The sequence below is a fragment of the Mesocricetus auratus genome, unplaced genomic scaffold, assembly GCF_017639785.1.
Source record: "Mesocricetus auratus isolate SY011 unplaced genomic scaffold, BCM_Maur_2.0 Super-Scaffold_100021, whole genome shotgun sequence".
NCBI classification, from domain to species: Eukaryota; Metazoa; Chordata; class Mammalia; order Rodentia; family Cricetidae; genus Mesocricetus; species Mesocricetus auratus.
The window spans coordinates 10,269,664-10,293,653 of NW_024429202.1; the positions used below are offsets into that span (position 1 = coordinate 10,269,664).

At 43.7% G+C, this 23,990-nt stretch overlaps 1 protein-coding gene across 1 annotated transcript in view; it reads right to left on the reverse strand.

Annotated features, from left to right (window-relative positions):
- Nucleotides 1-12,475: 12,475 nt before the first annotated feature.
- The window catches only part of LOC101823549 (24-hydroxycholesterol 7-alpha-hydroxylase), a 73,290-nt gene continuing 61,775 nt past the window's right edge, over nt 12,476-23,990 (reverse strand). The window contains exons 11-12 of the mRNA XM_040729263.1: nt 17,475-17,562; nt 12,476-12,846 (exon numbers count right to left, since the gene is read on the reverse strand). Coding sequence (XP_040585197.1) covers nt 12,775-12,846; nt 17,475-17,562 — 160 coding nt within the window. The 3' untranslated portion in view covers nt 12,476-12,774. The remainder of the gene's footprint in view (nt 12,847-17,474; nt 17,563-23,990) is intronic.

Consider the following 23,990-nt stretch of genomic DNA (forward strand, 5'->3'; position numbering starts at 1 on the left):
GGAGTTGGGCAGGAGGTAACACTGGTTCCCTGCTGCCAGTCGTGCTGGGCTAAGTCCAGAAAACCACAGGCACTGTGGGTAGCCAGCAAACAACAAAGATACAGGCACCATGGGAAGCCAGTGGACAGCAAAGATGCTGAAACAGACTTACAGCAGTACTGAGAAGAACACATCCCACGTCTTCTAGGCACCAGGTACTCTACTGTGGTGCTGAGGACAGGGCTCCTTGGAAGGAATCACCCATAAAGAGTTAACAGCTGGCCCCAAAAAGAAAGGAGCACCATGAACTCAGAACTGTGATGTTTCACAGAGTATTTAGTGTCTTGTAGGTTTTGCACATCTGTCTCATATTCTGAGACACATACTTACACATGCCCTCCCCCAGCACACACACACACATACACACACACACACATACACACACACACACACACACACACACACACGAGAGAGAGAGAGAGAGAGAGAGAGAGAGAGAGAGACTAGTCCCTTAAAGCAGTTTTGCTAAGGTACAACTAACATTTCAGACAATTCATCCACCTAACATTTAATATCCAGCTGCATTAGATGTCCTAGAATTGTGTAGCCATCACTGCACTCAATTTACAATTTCTTATTATTGATTTTAAGTATGCTACATTTTATTTTAAATTTTTAAAGATTTATTTATTTTTAGGTGCATGAGTGTTTGCCTGCATGTATGTATGTTCACCGTGTATGTGCAGTCTCTACAGAGACCAGAAGAGATATTGGACATCCTGGAACTAGATTTCAAGCAGTCGTGACCTGCCATGTGGGTGCAGGGAACAGAACACTGGTTCCTCAGCAAGAACAGACTGCTCTTAACTGCTAAGCTGTCTCTTCAGCCTCAATATGCTCTTTTTAAAGTTACAATCATGATGGTGTATATGGGTTCCTCAGTACTTACCTATCTTACAACTGCAAAATAGCTCTACCCATTAACCAAACATATCTTCATTTCTCCTAATTCCTAACTCCTGCCACTGTTTTGTGAGAAAGTGAAATACATCATAATGGGAGAAAACAATGTTTCATTACTCTCAAAGAATACCTCTACCACACAGCTATTATTCACTTGATCATCACACAGATGGTTACTCCTGCACGCACGTGCGGGCACGCGCGCGCGCGCGCGCACACACACACACACACACACGCACATGGGGGCACGCGCAGCGTCTGGCCAGCCTGAGGAAATCACTAATCTACTTTCTCTCTGCATGGCTGCATGTCCGAGATAGTCCATGTCTTTCACTTAGCAGGATGTTTTCAAGGTCCAGTATTCACTAGCAGTCATTTCTTTGTTTGTTTTCTGCTTATTCTTTTGGACCAGATTAAAATTCACAGCACAAGTGAGGTGGAACACAACAATTTTCTATGCCCTTTTTTTTAAAATTAACAAATGATATTTAGTGTGTGGTGAAACACACTCAGTGAGACAGCACCATCAATTCACTCTTGTGCAGGACTGTGTGACCACGTAGGGTTTGAATCTGTGCTTTCCCAGAATACAACAGATATCATGAAACAACAGATTCCCCATCACAGAGAGCCTGCACATCACACTTTTGAATGATATGTTTCACTTTAAAAAGTGGAAGAAGACAGACTCTGCTAAATTACTTTTTGCTCTTGCAGTCTTACGTGACAATGAACAGATGGGAAGTGTTACCTTAGACACGAGAGAAATGGTTTATGCAGCCTATGATCCAGATCAGTAAAGTACACTGGAATAACAAGTTGAGAGGGGAAACACTAAGCACTTTGTTTTTAACCAAGGAGATTTGATATTGAGTGGGTTCAATGCCGAGTAGCAATGTTCCTGACTGTCAGGCAGGAAGCTGTCTCAATTCTGCAATGTGGTAGCATAGCTAAGCGGTGCTTTATTTTTATTGAAGACAAGAAGGTGTGGTCTAATCCCAGCAAGACTTTCTTATGAAACAGAAGTACAGTTTCCCTTAAAAGATAGAGGGGGCTGAAATGGTTTTGCCTGTAAGAATACCTGCCTTTGCTCTACACTGATTGTGACAATTTAGGTCCCTGCTTGAGCCACAGCAGATGAGAACGTCTTCCGAGTACCGCTGAGGTCTCAGAGCTGGGAGCAGGGAGGCACAGGAGCCTGCAGACTCCCACACACTCGGGAAATGACAGAATCAGAGTTGAACACAAACGATCAGAGTATAAGCCTATCCCAAACTTCCACGTTCTACTCCCTGAGTATACGCACAGGCATGGTACGCTATATGCTCAGCAAATGTGCTGTTGAATGCCTACTACATGAGCCTATAATCTGTGTGACTTGGGAATTAAGCTGAGTAGGAATTATTTTCTATTTGATTAGACAACTAACTGCTAAAAAATAAAGTAGATAGTGAACCTATAATTTTTCTGCTGCAAATGTTATGACTTAAAAAAATCCCTGCATAGAAACATGGAAACATTTTGGTATAAACAAGCTAAGAGAGGCAGGTGGATCTCTGTGAATTCGAGATCAGCCTGATCTATCTAGTGAGTTCCAGGACAAGCTCCAAAACAATACAGAGAAACCCTGTCTCAAAAATCCAAAACCAAACCAAAACACACACACACACACACACACAAAGACAAACCGAGGCACCCACTGAGAGCACATGACTTCTGTTAGCATCTCAGTGTAGCTTGCCTAACACACCCTAGACAGCAACATCATATCTCAATGTCAAAAGATTGTACCCACCCCTGGTCTAAATGAGAGCAGATCAGAGAATAGAGGATTAAAAAGGAGCAGCAGAGCTATGCAGCTTCCAAATTGCCCAGATAGGTTCTGATAGAAAATACCACTGTCACTCATACCAGGTCCTGATACAGGCTGAGGCAAGGGGCTTTGTCCTTCTCGATGGTACCCAGAAGCAGTCTGAGAAACAAACTGCCTTGCTGTTGCTGCTCTCCCATCATCTCATAGGAGAAAGGAAGAGGATCAATTGATATCCACATGACATTGGCGTCTATCACCAGAACATACATCCCATCACCCCAGACTAGCCACGTGACCCATCATAACCGCAGGGTTCTGCAAGGGGTTGAACACCCTGCTCGGTTGCATGGTAGCTCCAGCAAAGCCCACGCTGACTTTTTTCATAAAACTTTTTATTGACTTTCGGTATTAAACATCACGAGCCTGATCACACTCACTTCCCAGTTCTCCCATATCTGCCTCCCTCATTCTTGTGATCTCTGCCCTACCCACAAAAGAAAGAAGAAGAAATAAAAAAAGAAACCAATTTGTGCGTCCCATATACTCACATAATAAAGCTGAATAGGAAGTCTGTATTGCTGGCCAGGGCACTGCACTGGTTTTGTTTCATTTTTTTTAAATATACAGAAACCACATCCTGGTTGACACACCTTGGTTGGCAAGAACACTTAGCTAGAATTGAAACTACAGAAGCCACAAAGCAAGGTTAGTACATCTAGGGACCTTCCTGGATCCTGGAACTATGGATTGGGTCTTTGCTTCTGCTTTAGCAGGTTTTGGGGCCTGTGTGTTGGGTTCTAAGGATAGAATGGTGTTTCTAACATGATGTCGGTTATGCTAAGGTCTGAAGGCCTGTTATAACGTCACGGGTAATTTTTTGCACTTTTTATTTATTCTTTCCTCATATAACATCCTGACTGCAGCTTCCTCTCCCCCAACTCCTCCCAACCCTCCCCCCCACCTCCTATCCACTATCTCCCCACATCTCTTCCAAGAAAAGAGTAGGCATCCTGGGGACATCAACCAAACATGACACAACAAGACACAACAATACCAGGCACAAACCCCCACATCAAGGCAGGGCAAGGCAACACAACAGTTAGAAGGGTCCCAAGAACAGGCAAGAGACACCGCCCTCCCACACTCCCACTGTAGGAGCCCCATGGTATAATCAGTTAGCAGGCAGTACTCATCCACCATAGGCACTGTTATTTTTATTGCTTTGAAAGAAAGAAGAGAGACACAGAGCATGGAGGAGCACTGCACAGGCAGCCTACTAGTATAGTGCACACCTATCCCATTCAGATATGATGTGAATAATGATTGTCAGCTCAGGCTTGCTTGAGGCTCAGTTTTTTGTGAGCAGAGTTGAGTTCTAAGGATACTGCAAGTTAGCGTGCAGCTCATCATCAGGCTAAACTGAAACTATGGAAGGCTGCAGCTTCCGCCAACCCATAAAAGCATCTTTTGATCGTCCTCTAAAATTTGAAAGATAAAGTAGATGGCAAATAGCAGAGCAGTGGGATTTGTAAATCTGGAAGAAGGAAACAGAAAAAAAAATAGGCAAAACCACTGCAAACAAATGAAATTAGACAATTCCATTAACACAAACGGGATACCTTCAGGTTAAGCCTGCCTTGTTTTATTTTCCTTTCCTCCCTCCCTCTCTCCCTTCCTCCTCCCTCCCTCTCTCCCTTCCTCCTCCCTCCCTCCTCCCTCCCCCTCCCTCCCTCTCTCCCTCCCTCTCACGCCTACCTTCTTTACCTTCCTCGCCCCTTCCCTCCTGTCTTTTGTTCTGAATGCCCTTTTAAAAGGATTAAGGCAGGAGACTTCCTCAGTGTGATGATTTTGCCAGATTGAAGTTTCCTGATTTTAAGAGATGAGAAGTCTTCTGTGAGGATCTATCTGCTTCCTCAAAGTTTCAGTTGGACCTGGTATGTTGGTTGCTTTCCTATAGTTGTGAAGAGACACCAAGGCTAAGACACCATGGCTTCTCAAAGAATGTACTTAATTGGGATCTTGCTTACAGTTTCAGAGAGTGAGACCATGACCATCAAGGCAGGCAGGCAGGGAACTGGAGCAGTAGCTGAGATCTTACATCTGATCCATAAACAGGAGGCAGAGAGAAACCTCAAAGCCCACCCAACCCAGGATGCACACCTCCTCCCATGAGGCCACACCTCTGAATCCTTCTTAAACAGTTCAACTGGGAATCAAACATTAAAACACATGAGCCTACTGAGCTCATTTTCACTTAATTCACCACACTCAATGACACTGCAGTACAGGGGATCACTCAATGACACTGTAGTACAGGGGATTCAGTCTGGTTTGGCTAGTCTATTGGTGTCTAGTTTAGGAGCTCAAATCAACAGCATTCCTTAATTTTAAGGATCTGTCACCCTTTGGGAAGAACATGACAGGAACATAGCATCTTAGCTCTACTCAGTCCCCATAGATTCTCAGACTTAACAAGTCTGGTATACTTTATGGGATATGACCATATAACCTTGGATGTGTTATGGCTGGCTGCATGTAACCATTTAGCTCGAGAGGACAAGGCACACCAATAGTACTGCTGTTATGATATCAAGATTACAGTACAAAGCGTGTCCTTTAGTAAGGAATGCCATGAGTCTTGCCAATCAAATACTTAGTGGATTCAGAATGAGCTAGATGAAGAAGAATCTACTATTTCAACCTGTAAGAGTTTGTAAAATTCTACTATTTAAACCTAAAAGAGTCTGTAATATTCTGCAAGTACCAAGAAGTGTCAAACATTGTCTACCCAGGTCCCTCCATGTACACCCAATAAACAATCAAGAACCTATTATTGAACACAACTTTAACAAGAGGATTTTTTAGAGTTTATTGTACAACTGTCACCTCTGTAGTAGTCTGTTATAGATTCTCTTGTGATGGATAAATCTATCGCCTGATTTATTTACTCAAAGTCTTGATCCTTGTATTCCAATGACTGAGTTAACACGAAAACCTGGAGGTCTGTAAATTGTACCACAGGAAGTGGGGCAAGACTACACACTCTCAAAGCCCATCTTCAGTGATGCACTTCTTCTGGGAAGGCTACATCTTGTAACACACATTCTTCCGGCCAGCCGCCTAGGCTCTGCCAAGCTGTCTGAACCCCCAAATAACACACAAGATGTTAATTATGAAGCTGTTGGCTGTTTGCCTGGTTTCTTATCAGCTAGGTCTGACTTGATTATTAACCGAAAATTATTCATATATATTTTACAAGAACTTATCTTTGCTAGGACACACTCCTGCTGAGTCCGTTCCTCCTGGGAGTTACATGGTGACCAGTCTCTTCGATACAATTCCCAAAATCCTCCTAGATTCCTAGTCCCACCTATCTTGTTTCCCTACTGGCCAACAGTGCTTTATTCAACAACCAATAAGAGAGACAGATTTACAGAATGACGTCTCCCATCAACATCTCCTAAAGGTTCCATAATCTCCACAAACAGTGCCCCTGCTAGAAAATTGAGTGCTCAATGCCTCTGAGGACTTTTTTTCTCTCAAACTACCACTGCTTTCTCACATGGGAAATCCTATAGATTTGGAAATCCTGAGACAAAAAATAGTAACTGAATAGAATGCTTCTATAAAAGCTCAAATAGTTTACTGGGTTTATTGAATACTACACATACTTTGGCTTAGAAAAATCTTAAGGACTTTTCTTACAATATTCCCCATCAAAAGTACCTTAGTTTTCTTGTTTCCATCAGTATCTCTAGTTTCAATTCTTATAGGCTAATTAGAATTTTCATTCTTAGCAACTTTAATTTCCTATGAGAAAAATCTAAATAGTTAGCACTTTGAACTTTTGTCTATCAGCATTTTTGAGGTAATTTTTAGAAGTTTTCTTCACATAAAGCAATTTTTGCTTATCTTATTTTCATTTGAGAATTTCATACACAAATACATTTTGATTATATCCTTCTGTCATTACCCTTACCCCCAGCTCCTTTCAGGTCTCCTCAATAATAACCCTCTCAAGTTTACATCTTCTTTTGCTTCTTTTTTTACCCAAGTCCAATTATTTTGCCCATATGCACACACGTGTAGGGCTAACTACTTGAATATAAGCAACCTCACAATGGCCATTTCCCTGAAGAAAACTGACTTTCCCCAAGGAAGCTAGCAACTGCCTGTGGCTCCTCAACCAGGACTAGGGATTTGAGAGCCCTTCCCTGTAAAGAGAAGCTTTTTCTTTGAGAGAAGCCTTCCCGCCAGCCTGGTTCTAAAGCCGCATCAGTCCCAAATAAACACACAGGAGGCTATATTAATTATAAAGCTGTTGGCCTTTGCTTGTTTCTTACTGGCTAGCTCTGACTTAAGTAATTACCCCATAATTGTTAATCTAAGTATGTCTCTTACCGGAGAAGTTTCCGGGCTTCCTACCCCATGGTGTTACATCTCGACTCTCTTGTGTTTCTCCTTCCCAGAGTCCTCCTGGACTCCTAGTCCCACCTATCTAGATTCCTATTGGACCAACAGTGCTTTATTGACATAAGACTTCCCCAACACTTCCCCACATCCTGGCTGCAATGCTGACTGGTTTGATCTTGTGCATGTCTTGTACAGGCAACCACAGCTTTTGAGAGTCCTGGGCACAGCATCCCTGTCATATCCAGAAGACACTGTTTGCATTAGTGCCTTCCTGGGCCCTCTTCCAGTCTTTCTACCCCCTCTTCCCACAATGTCCTGAGCTTGGAGGGGGGCTGTGTTATAGATGTCCTATTTGAATATGGGCACTTCACAATCATTATTCTATGTACTTTGGCCTACTTTAAGTAACAACCCAAAATATAGTTAGCTGCTTTCAACCATATAAAAACAAGATGACAAAATATAAAACCTATATTTAATAAATAATACCTTAATAGTTTAACCTACTGAGAAATAACCCAGACACCCGACAAATATCTATTACTTCACCTCATGTCAATGATTTAAGTTCCCAGAAAGCCTTCTGGAATATGAAGTGCTCACTTATAAATATTCGTGTCATTTGTATTTACCCAATTTACTCATTTTAATGGTTAAATTTGAATTGTTTTGGAAAACAATGCTGATCTTATCTGTTAAATGTCATCTTATTTTTTTCTTTTAAAATAGCAAAATCAAGCTAAAACTCCATCAACCAGTCTTATTCTAGGCTTTTGAGAAGACAGACATAGATACCTACTGAGTATTCAACACTTTCCAGTTATCCTGGGTCTCAGGTCCTCAGATGGTATCTAGGATGGATATAAATGAAGGGGCTTGGCTAGATCTTTGACTCATAAACCAGGTGATAAACCCAGGACTAGGCACAAGAAGCTGTGGTAAGATGCCTAAAGTAACCAACCCAACAGTTTCCAGTATGGGCAGGAAAGAGGCTATTCTACTTGGAAAAGGAGGAGGAGGAGGCCATACCAGGCCTCACTCACCTGGTCTAGGTACTACAGAAACACCCATGACCCCAGATCCCAGAGGTTCGCAACCAAATACACATAATTCAAGGACTAAGGAAGCCCCGTGGCTGGTCCCAAAGTCTCAGCTCATTGGCAAATCAAGCAAATATCAAAAGCATAAATGGAGCCAGACATGATTGTGTATGCCTGTAATCCCTGGATTTGGGATGTGGACACTGGAGGATCACAAGTTCAAAGCAAGCATTATATAGTAAACTGCCCTGGTGAGCAGGGCACAATGAAGGTTGAGCCTATGGGAACCCAGAATGACTGAACAAGAGACACCACAAAGAACAGACAGCAAGACAGGCTTTCTGAAAAAGCCGTGAGATTTTATTTTTCTCAGGCCCGTTATATAGTGGTTAGGGTGGGGAAACTAGGTAGAATGGAGTAATCAAAGGAGAGGGGTCGTTGCCTAGTAACCAGGCCACAGAAGGTGAGCAGATAGCAGGTGCTGGCAAGGTGAAAGGGTCGCAGAAGGAGGGGTTAAGTGATCTAATTGTGGATGTTTCCTTTTTTACCATCAGCTATTCCTGTGAGCCCAAGTTCTATTCATTAGGAAGCTGGGGAGGGGAAGAGGGCTGATTGGGACTGAAGGTAGCTATTCTTTTAACACAATGGACTATTCTTTTAAAAAGGCTGGCAATATTTACAAGAGGTCCTAAATAAAAATGATCGCTCCCAACAGTAAATTCCAAGCCAGCCTGGACTATAAGGAGACCCCATTTAACAAGGATCAAATTCGAACATCACAGAGGTAAAGAGACTAAATCCAACAATCAGACACAAATCACTCTCCTCTCATTTTACTCTCAGGGATGACATGCATGGAGGAATTCGTTCTCATACATTTCTCTCCTCTGCTAAGCCCTCATCTTTCTAGCCCTGATAATATCTATGGCATAGTAAAGCTTGTTTAACTAGTGAATCTAATTTATAAGTCTGTAATAAATAACTAGATTCAAACGCTTTCTTTTTTCCTTAAGTCAGTTAAACAGAGCTCTGAGGCTGCTTGAATGAGAAATGTTCTCCACGGGCTCAGGTACTTGGACATGGTCACCAGATGGTGGCACCGTTTGGGAAGTGGTACGGCACTTGCCGGAGGCAGTATGTCACTTGGGGTGGGCTTTGAGAGTTCATAGTCTTACCCTACTTCCAGTTCACCGTCTGTTTTGTGTTTGCTCTTCAAGATATGAACCCTTCAGCTTCCTGCTACTGCAGCCAGACTTCCCCGCCATGCTGGACTCTCGTTCCTCTGGAACCACAGGCCAAAATAAACTCTCCCTTCTGTAAGTTGCTTTGCTCATAGTGTTTTATCACGGCAACAGAAAGGTGACTCATGGAAGCTCCTTCATATATTTTTGTAGACTCACGCATACACACCCCATGCAGACAAGTGCAGAGCTGATGGTTCTCCTTAACATCCTTGGTTTGCCAGGTTTTAACATTTGTCATATTCCTTCGTGTTGAGGTGAAACAGAGGCTAGAACGTGAAGTCTCTGCGGGGTCTGAGGAGGCCACGGTTAGCATTTCCTTCAGCAAGTGCACTTATTTACTGCTAGTCTCCGTCTCATCCAGTCAGGCATTAGAAGCCTGTAATTGGATCCAGTCCAATTGTTCATGGGCCTCAATGCATCTTGGAAGCACTCCAGTTTCTGCAAGGGCTTCCAATGGTCAACAATCGCTTCACAGTGCATTGGAGCACCAGACTCACAAGTCAAAAGACAGAAGCCAAAAAGATTTGGTGCTCAAAGCAAACAGCACCAATGCCAAGATGGAACCAAGTCTGTAAGACAGAGGGACCCCCAAAGGGGTCAACAGAGCCTCTCCTGCATCCCTCAAGGACTCTAGGGAGTTCTCACCACTGTCCTTTTGGCCCCTCGTCCTGTCTAACAGCTCTGACGTTGTTAGAAAACTACAACAAACATGATTTTGTAGCTCTTGGTGTGACTTGCAATCCTGGATAGAAAAGTGCAGGTTGCTGTGCCCCACCACTCCCAGCACGTGACATTTGCAGCCAAGGAGAAGACAGCTATGTGCAGAAAATGGAAGAGAGGTCTAGAGCCTGACTGGCTACAGCTCACGCCTACCCTATCTTGGCCACTTAAAAGTTGGCTGAGATGCAGCAAAACATTCTAAGGACGGATTATGAAGAAGATTACAGTTCCCAGTTCATCATAAGTGGAGAGACCCTTAGGCACATCTTTGAATGTTATGAAGGCAGCTTTAGTCAAACCCATAAGTCTCTGTAGCCTCACCCTACTTCCAGTTCACTGTCTCTGCTTTGTGTGGCGGCCACCACTTTGAAGGTGGTGTCATGGATCTAAGCAAAGGACTGCCAGAATGGTGGAGAGTGCTTGGGATGTCACTGTGTCCCCACGCCAGGCGTCCACAGCCCAGCCTCAGTTCCCAGCATTCAGCAAATCCAGACAAGCTCAGACTCACTGGCTCACCATGCTGGAGCTTCTCTGACCACCCAAAGCTGCAGAGCCCCCTTGTTCCTGAACTCAGCAGCACAGGTCGATGTCTCCAAAGTCACCCCTGCCTCATAGAACCTTGATGCTACAACCTGCAGCCTGCTGACACAGTCTGCTAACACAGCCCTTGGGCTTATTGTCTCCGTGCCCTGTCTCCTGCTACCCAAGTAGATTGTCTTCATACAAGTCTTTCTCGGGCTCTGCCTTCTGGAAAATCCAGTTAATACAAAAATATTATATATCATACAAACACCCAGCGAGATATAAAAGAAACGTGGGGCCTCCAAATACTAATTTTTCATTATTGCAAGCACCAACAGATTCCCTTGTCTGCAATAGCTCTTAAGGTACATAGACATGTTAGCTGACATTGACCATTATGAAGCAAGGATAAGCAGGCACCAGCTTCTGCAACTTAGTTCAACTGTATGCAAATGTTTGCAAACGCAGCATTTCCTTGTGGGTCTTGGCTGTGGGGCAAATATGCCTTCCCTCAGAACACAGCTGTTATTATAGCAGAATCCACCAGGCTGTGATTGTAACACTCTGAGCTGCTGTGGACTTCTCCAGACCACCGAGCCTGCTAAGAGAAGCCCCGAGCAGCCAGCTAAGCTTCAAAAATCCATTCATTCACTGAAAAGAGTGAACATTCTTGAAAACACTCACTTGTCTTCTAGAGATGCAAGTCCTTATTGGTAAGGGAAAGATGACTAAAGAACTCCCAACTTCAGGAGCTGGGGCCCGGACAGGGAAGGGGCAAGCACTAGAGAGCCACAGCGAAACAGAGAGAACTTTTATCGGAATCTGGAAGATGAATGATGACACCATCTTTTGTTGTCATGAGAATGGTACTTTCCTGTGGACATGCTGGGTTTTCTCTCCAGAACGTAAGGGCAAACATTCCACTGTCCTTAGACTTCAGCAATGGACTCACTGATCCAACACAATATCAGATGTACATTTCTTCATTTTATTTATTCATCTCTCATGAAATACATCCCGACCACACTATCCCCTCCCAGCCCCCATCTCCACTCCCCAGATCCACTGATCCTCCCTTTCCCTTCAGAAAAGCACAGGCCTCCCAGGGATATCAACCAAACGTGGCATAGCAAGACGCAATGAGACCGAGCTTTATCGAACTATAATTAAAGACACGTTGAGTCAAAGGAGTGTTTCTCCCTTAGTTAAAGTGCCAATCCATTCCTGAATCAATGTGTCCTGATTATTCCCCTACAGAGAAGATGCTGCCTGTGCAGGAATGAGTGCAGCACAGGAACCCGTCCCCACAATGTGTCCTAAAACTACCGCCATTTCCTGCACACTTCTCAGCGCTAGGCATGGCTGCGGTGACTGGCATTAATAAGCCTAAGACTTCCAACTTCTAGTAAAGAATCATATTTTAAAAAATGGAAAATGTCTAGAAACCATTATTTAATTTTTCAGTGTCTAAAACTTTAGACTTTTCTTTTTTCTTTCCTTTTTCTGGCAAAATAGAATTCTAAGTATGTTAAGTATGTTGCTGTGAATTTAATGTGCCAATATTCCTACTCAAATGGCATTTCTGCTTTGATATGATAATATATGAAGCCAAATTCTTTCTATCAACTTAAAAAAATCATTTGCAAACCTATTTCAGGGGCATGAACTGGCTTTTTGGAGCCCATTCCCTATGGAGGGATACCTTCCTCAGCCTTGATACAGCAGGGGAGGAGCTTGGTCCTGTCCAACCTGGTATGCCAGACTTTGTTGACTCCCCAAGGAAGGCCTTACCCCCTCTGGGGAGTCGACAAGGGGGAAGAAGGAGAAGGAGGAGGGGAAGGATGGGAAACTGGGGTCAGTCTGTAAAATAAAAAAATAATTTTTAAATAAAAAATAAAATCATTTGAAGCCTTCCTCTAAACCTTGAATTGGGTTTTCTATGTTCCCGACAGTGAAGTCAGATTCGAGATCTTCGGATCTGAAACATGTGTGCCATCTTCAAGTCAAGATGCTGGGAGGGCAGTAGCTGGGTGCCTTCACTCTTCTAAAAGATTCTGACGGTCTTGAGCCCCAACGGATGTCATGTTCTTTGTCTGTATTCAATTCGACAGTTCCCTTCTGGCTGGGGGACACCCACCAGATGAAGACAACTCTAAAAACAGAAATGTAGAAAAGGTAGAGAAACTAAGAGACAGAAACCAACAGCATCAGTCCCGCCTTCCCTGGTTGGGATTTCTAAAAGGTGCAAGGGGAAGGCTACAAGGGTGTGAAATTCACATTGCCGAGTTTCCGTTGAAGGAGCAGAGAAGAGAAGGACAGCTGTTTTAGTAACCTCTGAGCTTCGCATACACTCCCCTGGGCCTACAGGCCTGCCTGCTGCCTACCCTTCTCTTTTGCAGGCAGACGGGGATGCTATAAATATTCAAGGCTCTTTCTACATCCCTGGCTCAAAAGGCATGACACCTCGTGTAGGAAACAGACAGCCGAATGTGCCACTTTTTGTTCTGACAATGTGGCAGTGATATGGATATCTGGCATGAGTCAGTTAAAACATGGCTGACACCAGATATCAAAGGGACTGAGTCAGCAAACGACACCTGGCAGTAGATGCCTGGGGAACCCAAAAGGAAAACGGGGATGTAATGACATGACTGTTGCTGACAGAATGCCACTTTTGTGTGGGTCTACAGAGGCATGACCTTGAGGTTGGAGATGAGTGCCTTGTCTTCCTCTTCTGTGATGGTTTGGGTGAGAAAAGTCCTCCCTAGTCTCAGTATTGGAACACATGATCCCCAGTTAGCCCAGCTCCTGACACACCAGGAAGTGTGTCATGGGGGGGGGCGGACTCTGAGACCGAAAAGCTTGTCCTACTTCGAGGTTGTTCTTCCTGCTTCCTGCTTGTGGTTCAAGATGTAACTCTCAGCTTATTATTCCTGCTATCTGCTGCCTGCTGCCACATCTCCAAGTCATCATGGACCCTTATCCTCCCAGAACCATAAGCCCAACATAGTGTTTTATCACAACAGAAGAAAAGCAACTAACACACCTTCCTACCTACACGGTATGTGGGAGTCTGCTTGTATGCCTGTGCCTACCTGTGTGTGGCCTTTGCAAGTTGGCCCGTGTGCTGGCAATTACGTCTTATGTGTACATGATTCCTTACATCCTCTCCAGCCTCCCAGCCCTCTATAACCTCCCCTTTTCCTGACTCTGGAGCTTGGACCGCACACCCATTTATACTCAGTCACTGAGTGAAAACTGGCACCTGTAACAAGTGCTTGTAAACTACTTGCAGCTGGTAGACAGACCACAGCCACACTGTTATTATGACCAGAACTTGTGGATTTTTTTCCTTATGAAAGAGGAATGTTTGAATTTGCAGGGTAAAGGGGGTGGTGTCATTGTACTGCTAAAACCACAGAAAGAATCCTAAGGTTTATAGACATAAAAGGCTCTGTCAGCCTTGAGCTTTGGGGGACAATGAACAGTGAGGAAGGAGGAGGGGGACACAATTTAGGTAATCAGTCCTTTTATTTTCAAGTGTGAACACAACAGTACACAGGATGGTGGATTCCTTAGCTCCACTGATAGAATGGATTGTATAGTTCCCATGAGCCCACTGAAGTTGAACCCATAGTTATACATAAAGATGGATGCACTTCTCTAGCGAGAGATGCAAAAAATTTTGTTTCCTAAGATGCTGGGAGGCACTGTTGGTCTGAGGTTGCAGTCTACCTGGGCTAACAGCTCTCTCCAAGCGTGGCAACATGGATGACTCTCTTCCCCATGGCAGAAGGCACCCTGCTTTTTACCTGACCTTATTTGAAGACTGTCTAGGCCCAGATGCCTGACTTATCTCTAGTGTGACCCTGGACACAGTTCCCTGCAAAAGCTGTCCCCCTGCTGCCTATATGGTAATTAGACTTTGTGCTAGGAGGATTACGATAGGGCCAAGCTTTCACAGATATTAACGAAGATTAGTACTAGGAGTTTAATATAGGAGTGTGCTGTTTAATGTAAATTAGGTGATCCCCGAACTGCCGTCCCCAATCCTATACATTTCCTACACCCTGGAATAAAGCTGAGCTAATTCACTGAAGTTATCTCCTGGAGGGCTATCTTCATTGTACTCACAGGTTGGATAAGGCCCTGCTTGCCACTTATGCCCCATTTGCCCCTTGGGCCAATGGCCAATGGGCTGTGGGGGAAGAGAAGACCGGCATTAAGTATCTGTACCCTAAAAATATTACAATGGAACAAAATCACCTGAATCAGTGAAATTTGTGCCTGACATTGAAGTTGTCTCATGGTTAGATGCCAAGCTGCCAACATCGGGCCACTGGTGTAGCTTAAATAAAGCTTTGTTGTATTTCCTTGTTATTTGGTTCATAAGGAGAGAGAAATGAAATTATATTTATTTCTTAAAAAAGGAAATATGTGGTCTTGGGTCATAAGATTGGGAGAACTGACCCTGCACCTTGCCTGGACAGCACAGTAGAGCTGACCCTGTTGGTAGGGGTAACAGGTGAGCTGGCCCTGAGGATGTGAGAGCAGGAGAGCTGACCACACCCCCCCGCCCCAATCTGCCATTTGGTGGCATGGGTGAGGGAAAGATGCCCTTCCTCCCACCCTGGTCCCTTGCCACCTGTGGCAGGCAGGAGAGTAGGAGAGCTGGCCCTGCCTCTCACCAAGGGCAGCACTCAGGAGGAGGAGTCCTGTTCCTCTCCCAGTAAAACGGTAGAGCTGGCCCTGGTGGTGTGAGTGCAGGTGAACTGGCCCTGAGGGCTTGAGAGCAGGCGAGCTGATTCCATTCCTTGCTGCCTGCTGCTTTGGGCAATGCTAGAAAACTCTCCCTACTGGTGAGGGAGAGCTGTCAGGTTGACCAACCCAGATAACACCTAGGCCCAGAACCAGGGCAATGAGTTGGCCCATACCAACAACAACCTCATCTGTGAACTGCTTGGGCATGTGAAGGGACGGGACCTGCAGTTCCAAAGCTGCAGGATCTTCATGACACAAGGCAATAATAGGATATCCAAGAGGAGTCTCAATGATGGCCCAGTATTGATGGTGTAGCAGAAGCCAGAGGCCTGGAGCCAGACCGATGACTCATTGCAATGAAAACTTACAAGTAAAGATGTATGCACTAAAGGGTATATATACTGTGTGTCTCTGTCACACTGCAGTTTCTACACTGAGACTTTCCTGTTGTTGTTGTGTGTTAGTTTGGTTGTTTTGGCTTTGGTATTTGTGTTTTTTCTTTTCCATTTTATTTTGTCTGTGGGGGGAGGGTACAAGGATGGAGGACAGAGGGCTGGAGAGATGGCTCAGAGGTTAAGAGCACTGACTGCTCTTCCAGAGGTCCTGCGTTCAATTCCCAGCAAGCACATGGTGGCTCACAACCGTCTGTAATGAGATCTGGTGCCCTCTTCTGGCCTGCATGGACACATGGAAGCAGGATGTTGTATTCATAATAAATTTAATCTTTAAAAAAAAAGGATGGAGGGCAAATATGAAGGGTCAGGGACATGGATGGGATCGGAATGTATTATGTGAAACCCAAAAAGAAGGAAAGGGAGTGGAAAGGGGGTAAGAAACAGAGGTAGTAGGTGACTATAAGAAAACCCTACTTTCTAGACACAATGGGGCTGTTGAATACAGGAACTGACAGTGGTTGTGTATACAAGATCTCTGCAAGCTCAGGACAGACAAAACCCTAGCATGGAGGTGGGGGTGAGTATAAAGTTCCACCTTGAGCTGAGAAGCTACTAGTAATTGATAGTTGCTGCCAGAAGACAGTTCTCTTCAAGGGCGTGACCCCTGGGTAGGTCTAATATGCTTCAGGAATGACCACACACCCAAAGGTATATAGGCAGCACTAACTGAACTCTATGAGTTTGAAAAAGAAATAAAGACACCAAGTTGGGCCAGTAAAGAATGGAGTATAGATCTAGATGATGAGGGAATAGGATGAATTTGATCAAAATACAATGTATGAGATTCTCCAAGAATTGATAAAATTAAAAAAAAACTAGGAAAAAGAGAAATGGGAAAGAAACCAATGGGAAGTGCCTAAGCATATATATCTGTAATGTATTTTCCAAGCTGCTTACACGCTTATATATTTTCCATCAAAAGAACACAAGGAGTTACTCCTCACACATTAAACACAAGTGGACTTAGTGAATAGCGCTGATGTGACTTCAGATACTCATCTGTTTAAACATCATCGTTCATCCAGTCTCCACATTTGGACTTTTCCTCACTCCTTACAGCAGTGGTCTTTAAAGTGTGGTACCCATGCTACCAGCAGTAACAGGCACACCTGTAACTTGTTAGAGATGCAAACATAGAGTTCTTTCCCAGAACTATTGGATTAGGAGACCTACTGGGGAGACCAAAAATCTGTGTTCTGCAAAGCCTCAAGAATCCAGGACTCTGAGGCTCATGTCTGTTCAGGAGCCCCTGTGCCTACATAGAGTTAAGTGAGGACGGCCTTGACGGTGAGGGAGGGAAGACAGCTCAACCTTTTCCTTTATGCTATCTTTACGGGGTGGAGGGGTTGGTTTCCTTGCATCGGTCACCTTCTGAATGAACCAAGGGCTATGACAACATCCAATACAAAGAGTTCATTTATACACCTACACAAGACCTCTCTCTATGGAGACAAGGTCAGATTTAAGGGATTCATTCACCACATGGCTCTATTAAAGGCCACATATTTGAAGTTTCTATCAAATCTGAAGTCATGATAATGTTTGAAACTCCAAAGGCACTTACCTGTTTTGGCAATGGGTCCAGAAGACTGCAATCATACTTATAAAGCACTAAAATAACACATATCTGGATCTCTAACAGAGCAAACCACCTGAAGGAAAAACATATGACAATTACTTGTCTCCAAAAGATGCACGAATACCTAACTCTTTCTTAATACCACATGTTCCACTGAGTGGTTGGGATGGCTCAGTTGCTTTAGAAGATATAGAAAATGCTTAGGAGAACACAATAAATGAAAATGTATGTTTTTTAAGGTGCATTTTGTCTTTGTGTATGTAGGTATGTCTGTGTATGTATCTGCATGACCGTGTGTGTGCGCACATGCACAAGAGTGCGTGTGCCCTCAGAGCCCAGAAGATAAACAGGAATATTCACATACGTATACACAAAAGTCAATCAAAATTTTACATTGTGTCTTAGCTAAAGGAAAAGATATGAAAATACGATTCACCCAAATTTAATTTAAATATTTTGACATTCTAGTAGAATTTTCTCAAGTGCCCACTGAAGGTAAATTTTTTGGCAATGGCAAAATAGAAGGTTTAGGCATTGTGTTTTCTTCCATGGCTCATGCTAGAATCTGGCCATCTGTGGCACTGAGTATTTTTTTTCAGAGTTCTTCAGAAGCCAGTTGAGCTATGTTCATGCTAAGAATGTTTTCCCAACACTCCCAATGTCAAAACAGTGAAAATAATGAGGTGTGTTACTTATAACAAACTTGGTTTTTACACTTAAAAGAACAAGAATGCACATCTAGAGAGAAAACTCATTAAAATACAACCATGTTGGAAATTCCTTAAATACTTAGCCCTCGTGGCTCTTTCCCAAGTGTAAATACTTGTCTGGACACAGCTGCAGGGGCTTTGGGAAAAATGAGGGCCCGCAAACCCAGCACTGCCAAAACTGAACCGGGTGAGCCTGGAAACCCAACAGCCAGGGCAAGGGGCCGGAAGGTGCTGCTGCAGAGATCTGGGGTCTGGATAAAGCTCCGACCTGCATATCCCTGAAGGCTAACCTTGAGCTAGACCTTCAGGAAGGATGGGCTTTAAATAAGTAGCCACACTGTGACTGAGACTGAAAGCCTTTGGGGGCCAGTACCAACAGCGGGGAGCAGGGGAGCCTGGAGCCGAGCCGGCAGGATAGCCCTTGAGGGAGGGAATTCAGGGGGCTTACATAGGTACAGCTTGGGTCAGATTACAGAGGACAGGAGTCCTGACGGATAAGGGTTTGGTGGGCAGCACCAGTGTCAGGCTCCTAACCAGAGTGGCATCCACAGACTGACTCCAGAAGAGTTCATCAGTGCATACTAAGGATGGATGAAGGAAGACAGTGAGTGCGAGCCAGACAATAAGCTATCGCCCAAGGAACCTGTTCCACAGGAGAGAATGCAGGTGCCGGAGTGGGGGTGGGGTGGGTAAAAGACAACCCCAACCACCAGGTGTCTTGGAGGACAGCAATGTATGTCAAAGAAACAGAATGCTTAAGGGGTGCTAGGATTGGGGGAGGGATTACCGATTTCCAACGTGGAGGTTTTGATTTTGAGTGAACTTTTATTGTTGCTGTTGTTTTGGTTGCTTTTGGTTTTAAGTCCAAGAGGGCCTAGAACCCCAAAGTAATCCCAGGCTGTCCCTGGACTTCCTCAGTGTGCTGAGTACTTGGATTACAGGTGTGTACCACCACACTTGGCTTCTCTCTGACTTTTGAAGAGGGAAACCTCTCTTTTCTCCTCTTAGAAGTCATTGCAGACAGTGCCAGCAAGGGTTGGGAAGCTGTCCCCGTTGCCAGGAGCTGGGCAGTGTATTCCCGGTTGCTACCAGCTGCAGCTCATGAAAATAGAACGCTCTTGCCCTGGAATTCAGAGATGGCAGCAGGCAGGTGTAGTTACAGAGACATCATGCATTGAAGCATTGCTATTCAAGTTAAAGAAGAGGTGTTGCCCCACAGTCTCATCCTCTTAAGAACCCTTGGAGGAAGATGAACATCAAGCATGCCGTGGGAGGCAAAAAATAACCCAGACTCCATGGTTCTCCACCTTCGGCGTCTGCCACAAAGCCCTGGGAGAGCTGGGAAGGCAGAACTCACTGCACATTTCCATCTGGGTCTCTGACGCCAGAGGTCTGGGACAAGACACAAGATCTGTGTTTCTAGGTAGTACTTCCCCTCAGGTGTTGTGACGCCCACAACTTGAAAATTAGTAATATAGTGGAATTTAGTGATGAGAAGGGGGGAATGCATGCTGGGAGGTGTAAATTTATCATTCCTCTTAATTTTAGTGCCCAATGTTCAAATTACAAAGAATAGTTCAGTGAATAGGTGAAATGGCCTGGCTGAGACACCAGACTTTTGACTGGGGTTAACAGTAAGCGTAAATGGGAAGCTGAAAGGTAGGTGCTTATGCTGAGTGATGAAAATCAAATGGAAGGAGATATGGTGTGGTAAGAACGGTGTGGAGTAAGGTGGGTGAGAGACGGTACAGAGGGCAAGAGGACTTGACGTTCTTTCTGAGGACTGGAGTTTGATCGGCACTGAATGTGCCTTGGCTCATTGAGCTATCTTGCTGACCCTAATCTTCTGTCCTTTCCCTCTCCCTTTGCCTCTCCCTCTCCCTGCTGCCTCTCAGATGCCAGAGTTAAAGGCATGTACTACCATGTCCAGCCCACCCCCAAGGAATGCTGTTAATTGCAATTTTGGCATTTTGTTGAGATTTATTTTTAAGAATGTGGTTTTTAAAAAATCATTTTTATTCTTTATGTAGAGACGTTTCTGTTTTGACTGAATGTATGTCTGCATACATGTGTTCAAGTAGCAGCTGAGGTCAGAAGAAGGCATAGGATCCTCTGGAACTAGAATTGTTAGCTACCACCTGGGTGTTCTTCAAGAGTAACAGGTGCTCTTAATCTCTGAGCCATCACTCCAGATTTCTACATCAATTATTCATAAGAAATGTTGCTCTATCTGTTGTTTTCTTTGTAGTGTTTCTGTGTGGAGTTGAGTGTGGTAGTACTGACCTCATCAAATAAACTAGGCAATTCCCTTGCCATGTTTTGAACAAGCTGGAGAAGGGTTCAAATTACTTAATGATGTGCCTGAAGGCTTTGGGTAAAGGAAAACAACACCTAAAAACAGTAGATGGGAGAGATATTCAAAATCAGGAAGGCAAAATTAATAAAAATGAAATCAAAAACATAAATAATCAATTAGATGAAGAGTTGGGTCTTTAAAAAGATTAACAAATCTTTTGCAAAATTAAAGAGAAAAGACCAAAATTAATAAAATCTGAAATGAAAAGTGAGACATTACAATAGACACTGAGAAAATTCAGGAAATCATAAGAACAAACTTTGTTCACAAAATAACATTAAGTACTTACAATATACAAAATGAAAAGCATAAAATTAATACACCAAAACAGTGGTGGGTATTGAGAGATGGTGCATATTACTGGGTAGGTATTTTTCTTCTTTCTACTTATCTATAGTCATGACTGCTCTAATAGCTGACAAAAATTCATTTTAGATGTAAAAATGAGTTCATGACATTTTGCAAAAAGGGAAAAGATATTAATACTGCTCTCCAATTTTGAAGGAAAAAAAGTTATATGTTACTAAACTGGAAAAGCTAAAAGAAACCAATTTCTAAATTACATGACCTATGAAAGTTAATCAAGATTAAATAAATAACTTAACCAGACACATAAAAACCAGTAATATAATAGTAGCTAAAAATCTCCCAACCAACAAGAGCCAAGTGCTCAATTACACATACACTGCAATTGCATACTCGGACCCACAGTGGCTGGAACTGAATGCCAACACTTGAACATGATCAAGTCAGACAAAATCCCAGCCAGAGTACTAGGAGACTCATGAAGTCCCATCCCTGTGAGAAGCTATTGTTAATTGACGGCTGCTGGGAAAGGGAGAGTAGAGTCCATTTTCTTCAGGGATATTATCCTTGAATTCCCATGCTCCAGTTAGATGGACCAATGCCCAGGCTCATACAGGCAGCACTACATAGACTAGTATTTTTTCAAATGGGAGGGAGGGAGGAGGGAAGAAGGAAGGAAGGAAGGAAGGAAGGAAGGAAGGAAGGAAGGAAGGAAGGAAGGAAAGGAAGGAAGGAAGAGGGGTCGTTGATGGAAGGAGGGAGAAGGGAAAATACATAGCTGGGAGGGAGAAGAGGTGGGGGTAGAAGAGAAACTGGAGGGAATGAGGGGTGGATTTGAACAAACACATTATAAGCAAGTGTGACTGTTAAGTAAGATATTTTAAAACAAACAACCACAACATAAAATGGCAGATACTGTCAGTTTCTGTGTCTATGTGCCTCTTGACTCACCTCCGAGAGGAAATGCGCATTCTCAGTAGAACCCTAGTAACTAACTTCCGTGCTTTAAACGCCTGTCATCACCAAACAAACTAACTGTTATGGGAAAGAAAAGATGGATCTGGGTTTGAATGAACTGATTCACTGAGGGAGCAGCAGACCTACATCAGTAGAGCTGGGTGGAGTCAGAGCCACAGAACACCATGGCCCTCCAGGTGAAAATTAAGATTACCAGGACAGACAAAGGAATAAGGTCATGGAAGCCAGTGGCCACTGGCAGATACTGGGGCTTCATACACTCCAGTTCCAGCCCTATTTTCTGAGGAATGAAATCCTCTCTCTGGTTTTATTGAGACAGGGTCTCATGTGACTCAGGCTGGTCTCGAACTCCTCATCTTCCTCCTGCCATCTCCCAAGTGCAGGGACTACAGACATGTACCACCATGCCTGTCTCTGGAAGAGATGGAAATAACTAAAGAGCGGACCGTAGCTGTGCTGGATAATGTGCGACATTCACAGGAAGGGGTTTGGAGAAGAGAGCATACCCCACTAGAAGTGTCTCCTTCCTCTCCATAGACAACTATGCTATCCCAGAATCCTGTGCACCACAAAGGACTTGGGTCAGAAGGAAAAAAAAGACTCTTTGAAATTTTTGCCTGGAAAAGAACATGTTCTGTTTTGGAAGCATCCTCACCTAAGTGCTAGACGTCACTCTGTGCTGCTGTCAGTTCTCAACAGACTTAAATCTTAGCCTCATAATGAAGTATCAGAATTAAGTGACCAGGAGAATAGTGACTGCCACTCTTTTAGTGACTTCTGTGCTCTTCTGAGTGAGTCCCAGATCATTAGCAAGGCACTGGAGTGTGCCTAAAAATCAATGAGGGGCTCTGGCAGCCTGGCTGAGAGTCTTGGACTAATGACACTTACCCATCATCTGTCCTCATCCCTAATCCCTTTTTATAGACCGCAACAGAGTGTCCACCACACTTTGTAAAAATATTGGAATGTATTCCTAAATGTTAGAGCAATATTAAAAATGTTATACAAATGAATGCCTTCATTTGATTATATTTAACTAATAGAACGTAAGGAACATATTTATTTGCAGAACACATTCCTCACAGTAACATGCTATTTCATTCATTGACCATTAAACCCACGGGGATTAGAATTTGCTCACTCTTCAGAAGTGGTGTGCTGTTTCTATGCATCAAAGTGTAAAAGCCATTCATGACCCTTCTCAAATGCAAGATTATGTAAAACTAATTTATTGACCAATACATAACCATAAAAATTATATCATCTGCATGATAAATATATAGAAATGAATGTGCTCAAAGTGCACAAATCCCAAATAGTTGTAGCCTGAATATGAACATATATGTACACTGCATTCCTATAGGAGCATTTTTTTGCTTTGCAGATTAACAGGACCATACCCCCGAAACACAGACCTTCTTGAATATATTGAATATATTCCATGTAGCCAAAATCCTTTTCAATCTCTGATGTCTCCACTCCACCTGCTATGGCAGTTATTCTACATGCAAATCCTCTGTCACTTACCACGTACCATCATCTTCAAGAAGGACTAGTGTTTTTATTGAATGCTTGTGTGTATATACCTGCATATGGGAAGGCACAAGAATGTGACGGTCAGATGACGAGGCAGCCAGTCCTGCCCTTCCACCTTTCTGTGGGTTCTTGGGATCGAGCTCAGATCATCAGGCTGGTACAGCAGGTGCCTTTACCTGCTGAGCCATGTTTCTAGGCCAGGGCTAGCTTTGCATCCTGCCACATGTAATCTCCCCAACCCCAGGAAGCTATTCGGGAACATTTGGTATCTTAGAATCTGCAGTTTTTAACAAAGTGACCCGAGTTAGAACACAAGCTCTCTGGAGGAAGGGGCTTCATCTGATTCGTTTGCAAAGGTGATGTTCAGAATCCTACAGTGAGACGTGGCATACAGTCAGCAAGTAGTCACTGAATCAGTGAGTGAGTAATCGTGTTAATGTTGGATGTGCAAGAGCTCTTTAATTGGTTGGCCAGCTACTATTAATCTATATTAACTGAGTTCACACTTTATAGGCATTTTTCAATAGTTATGTGGTTTATCTTAGTAATGCAAGATACATCAAAGATATTGTAGCCTCGCATTGCCCTGGGATACACGAACACCACTCCCCTTGC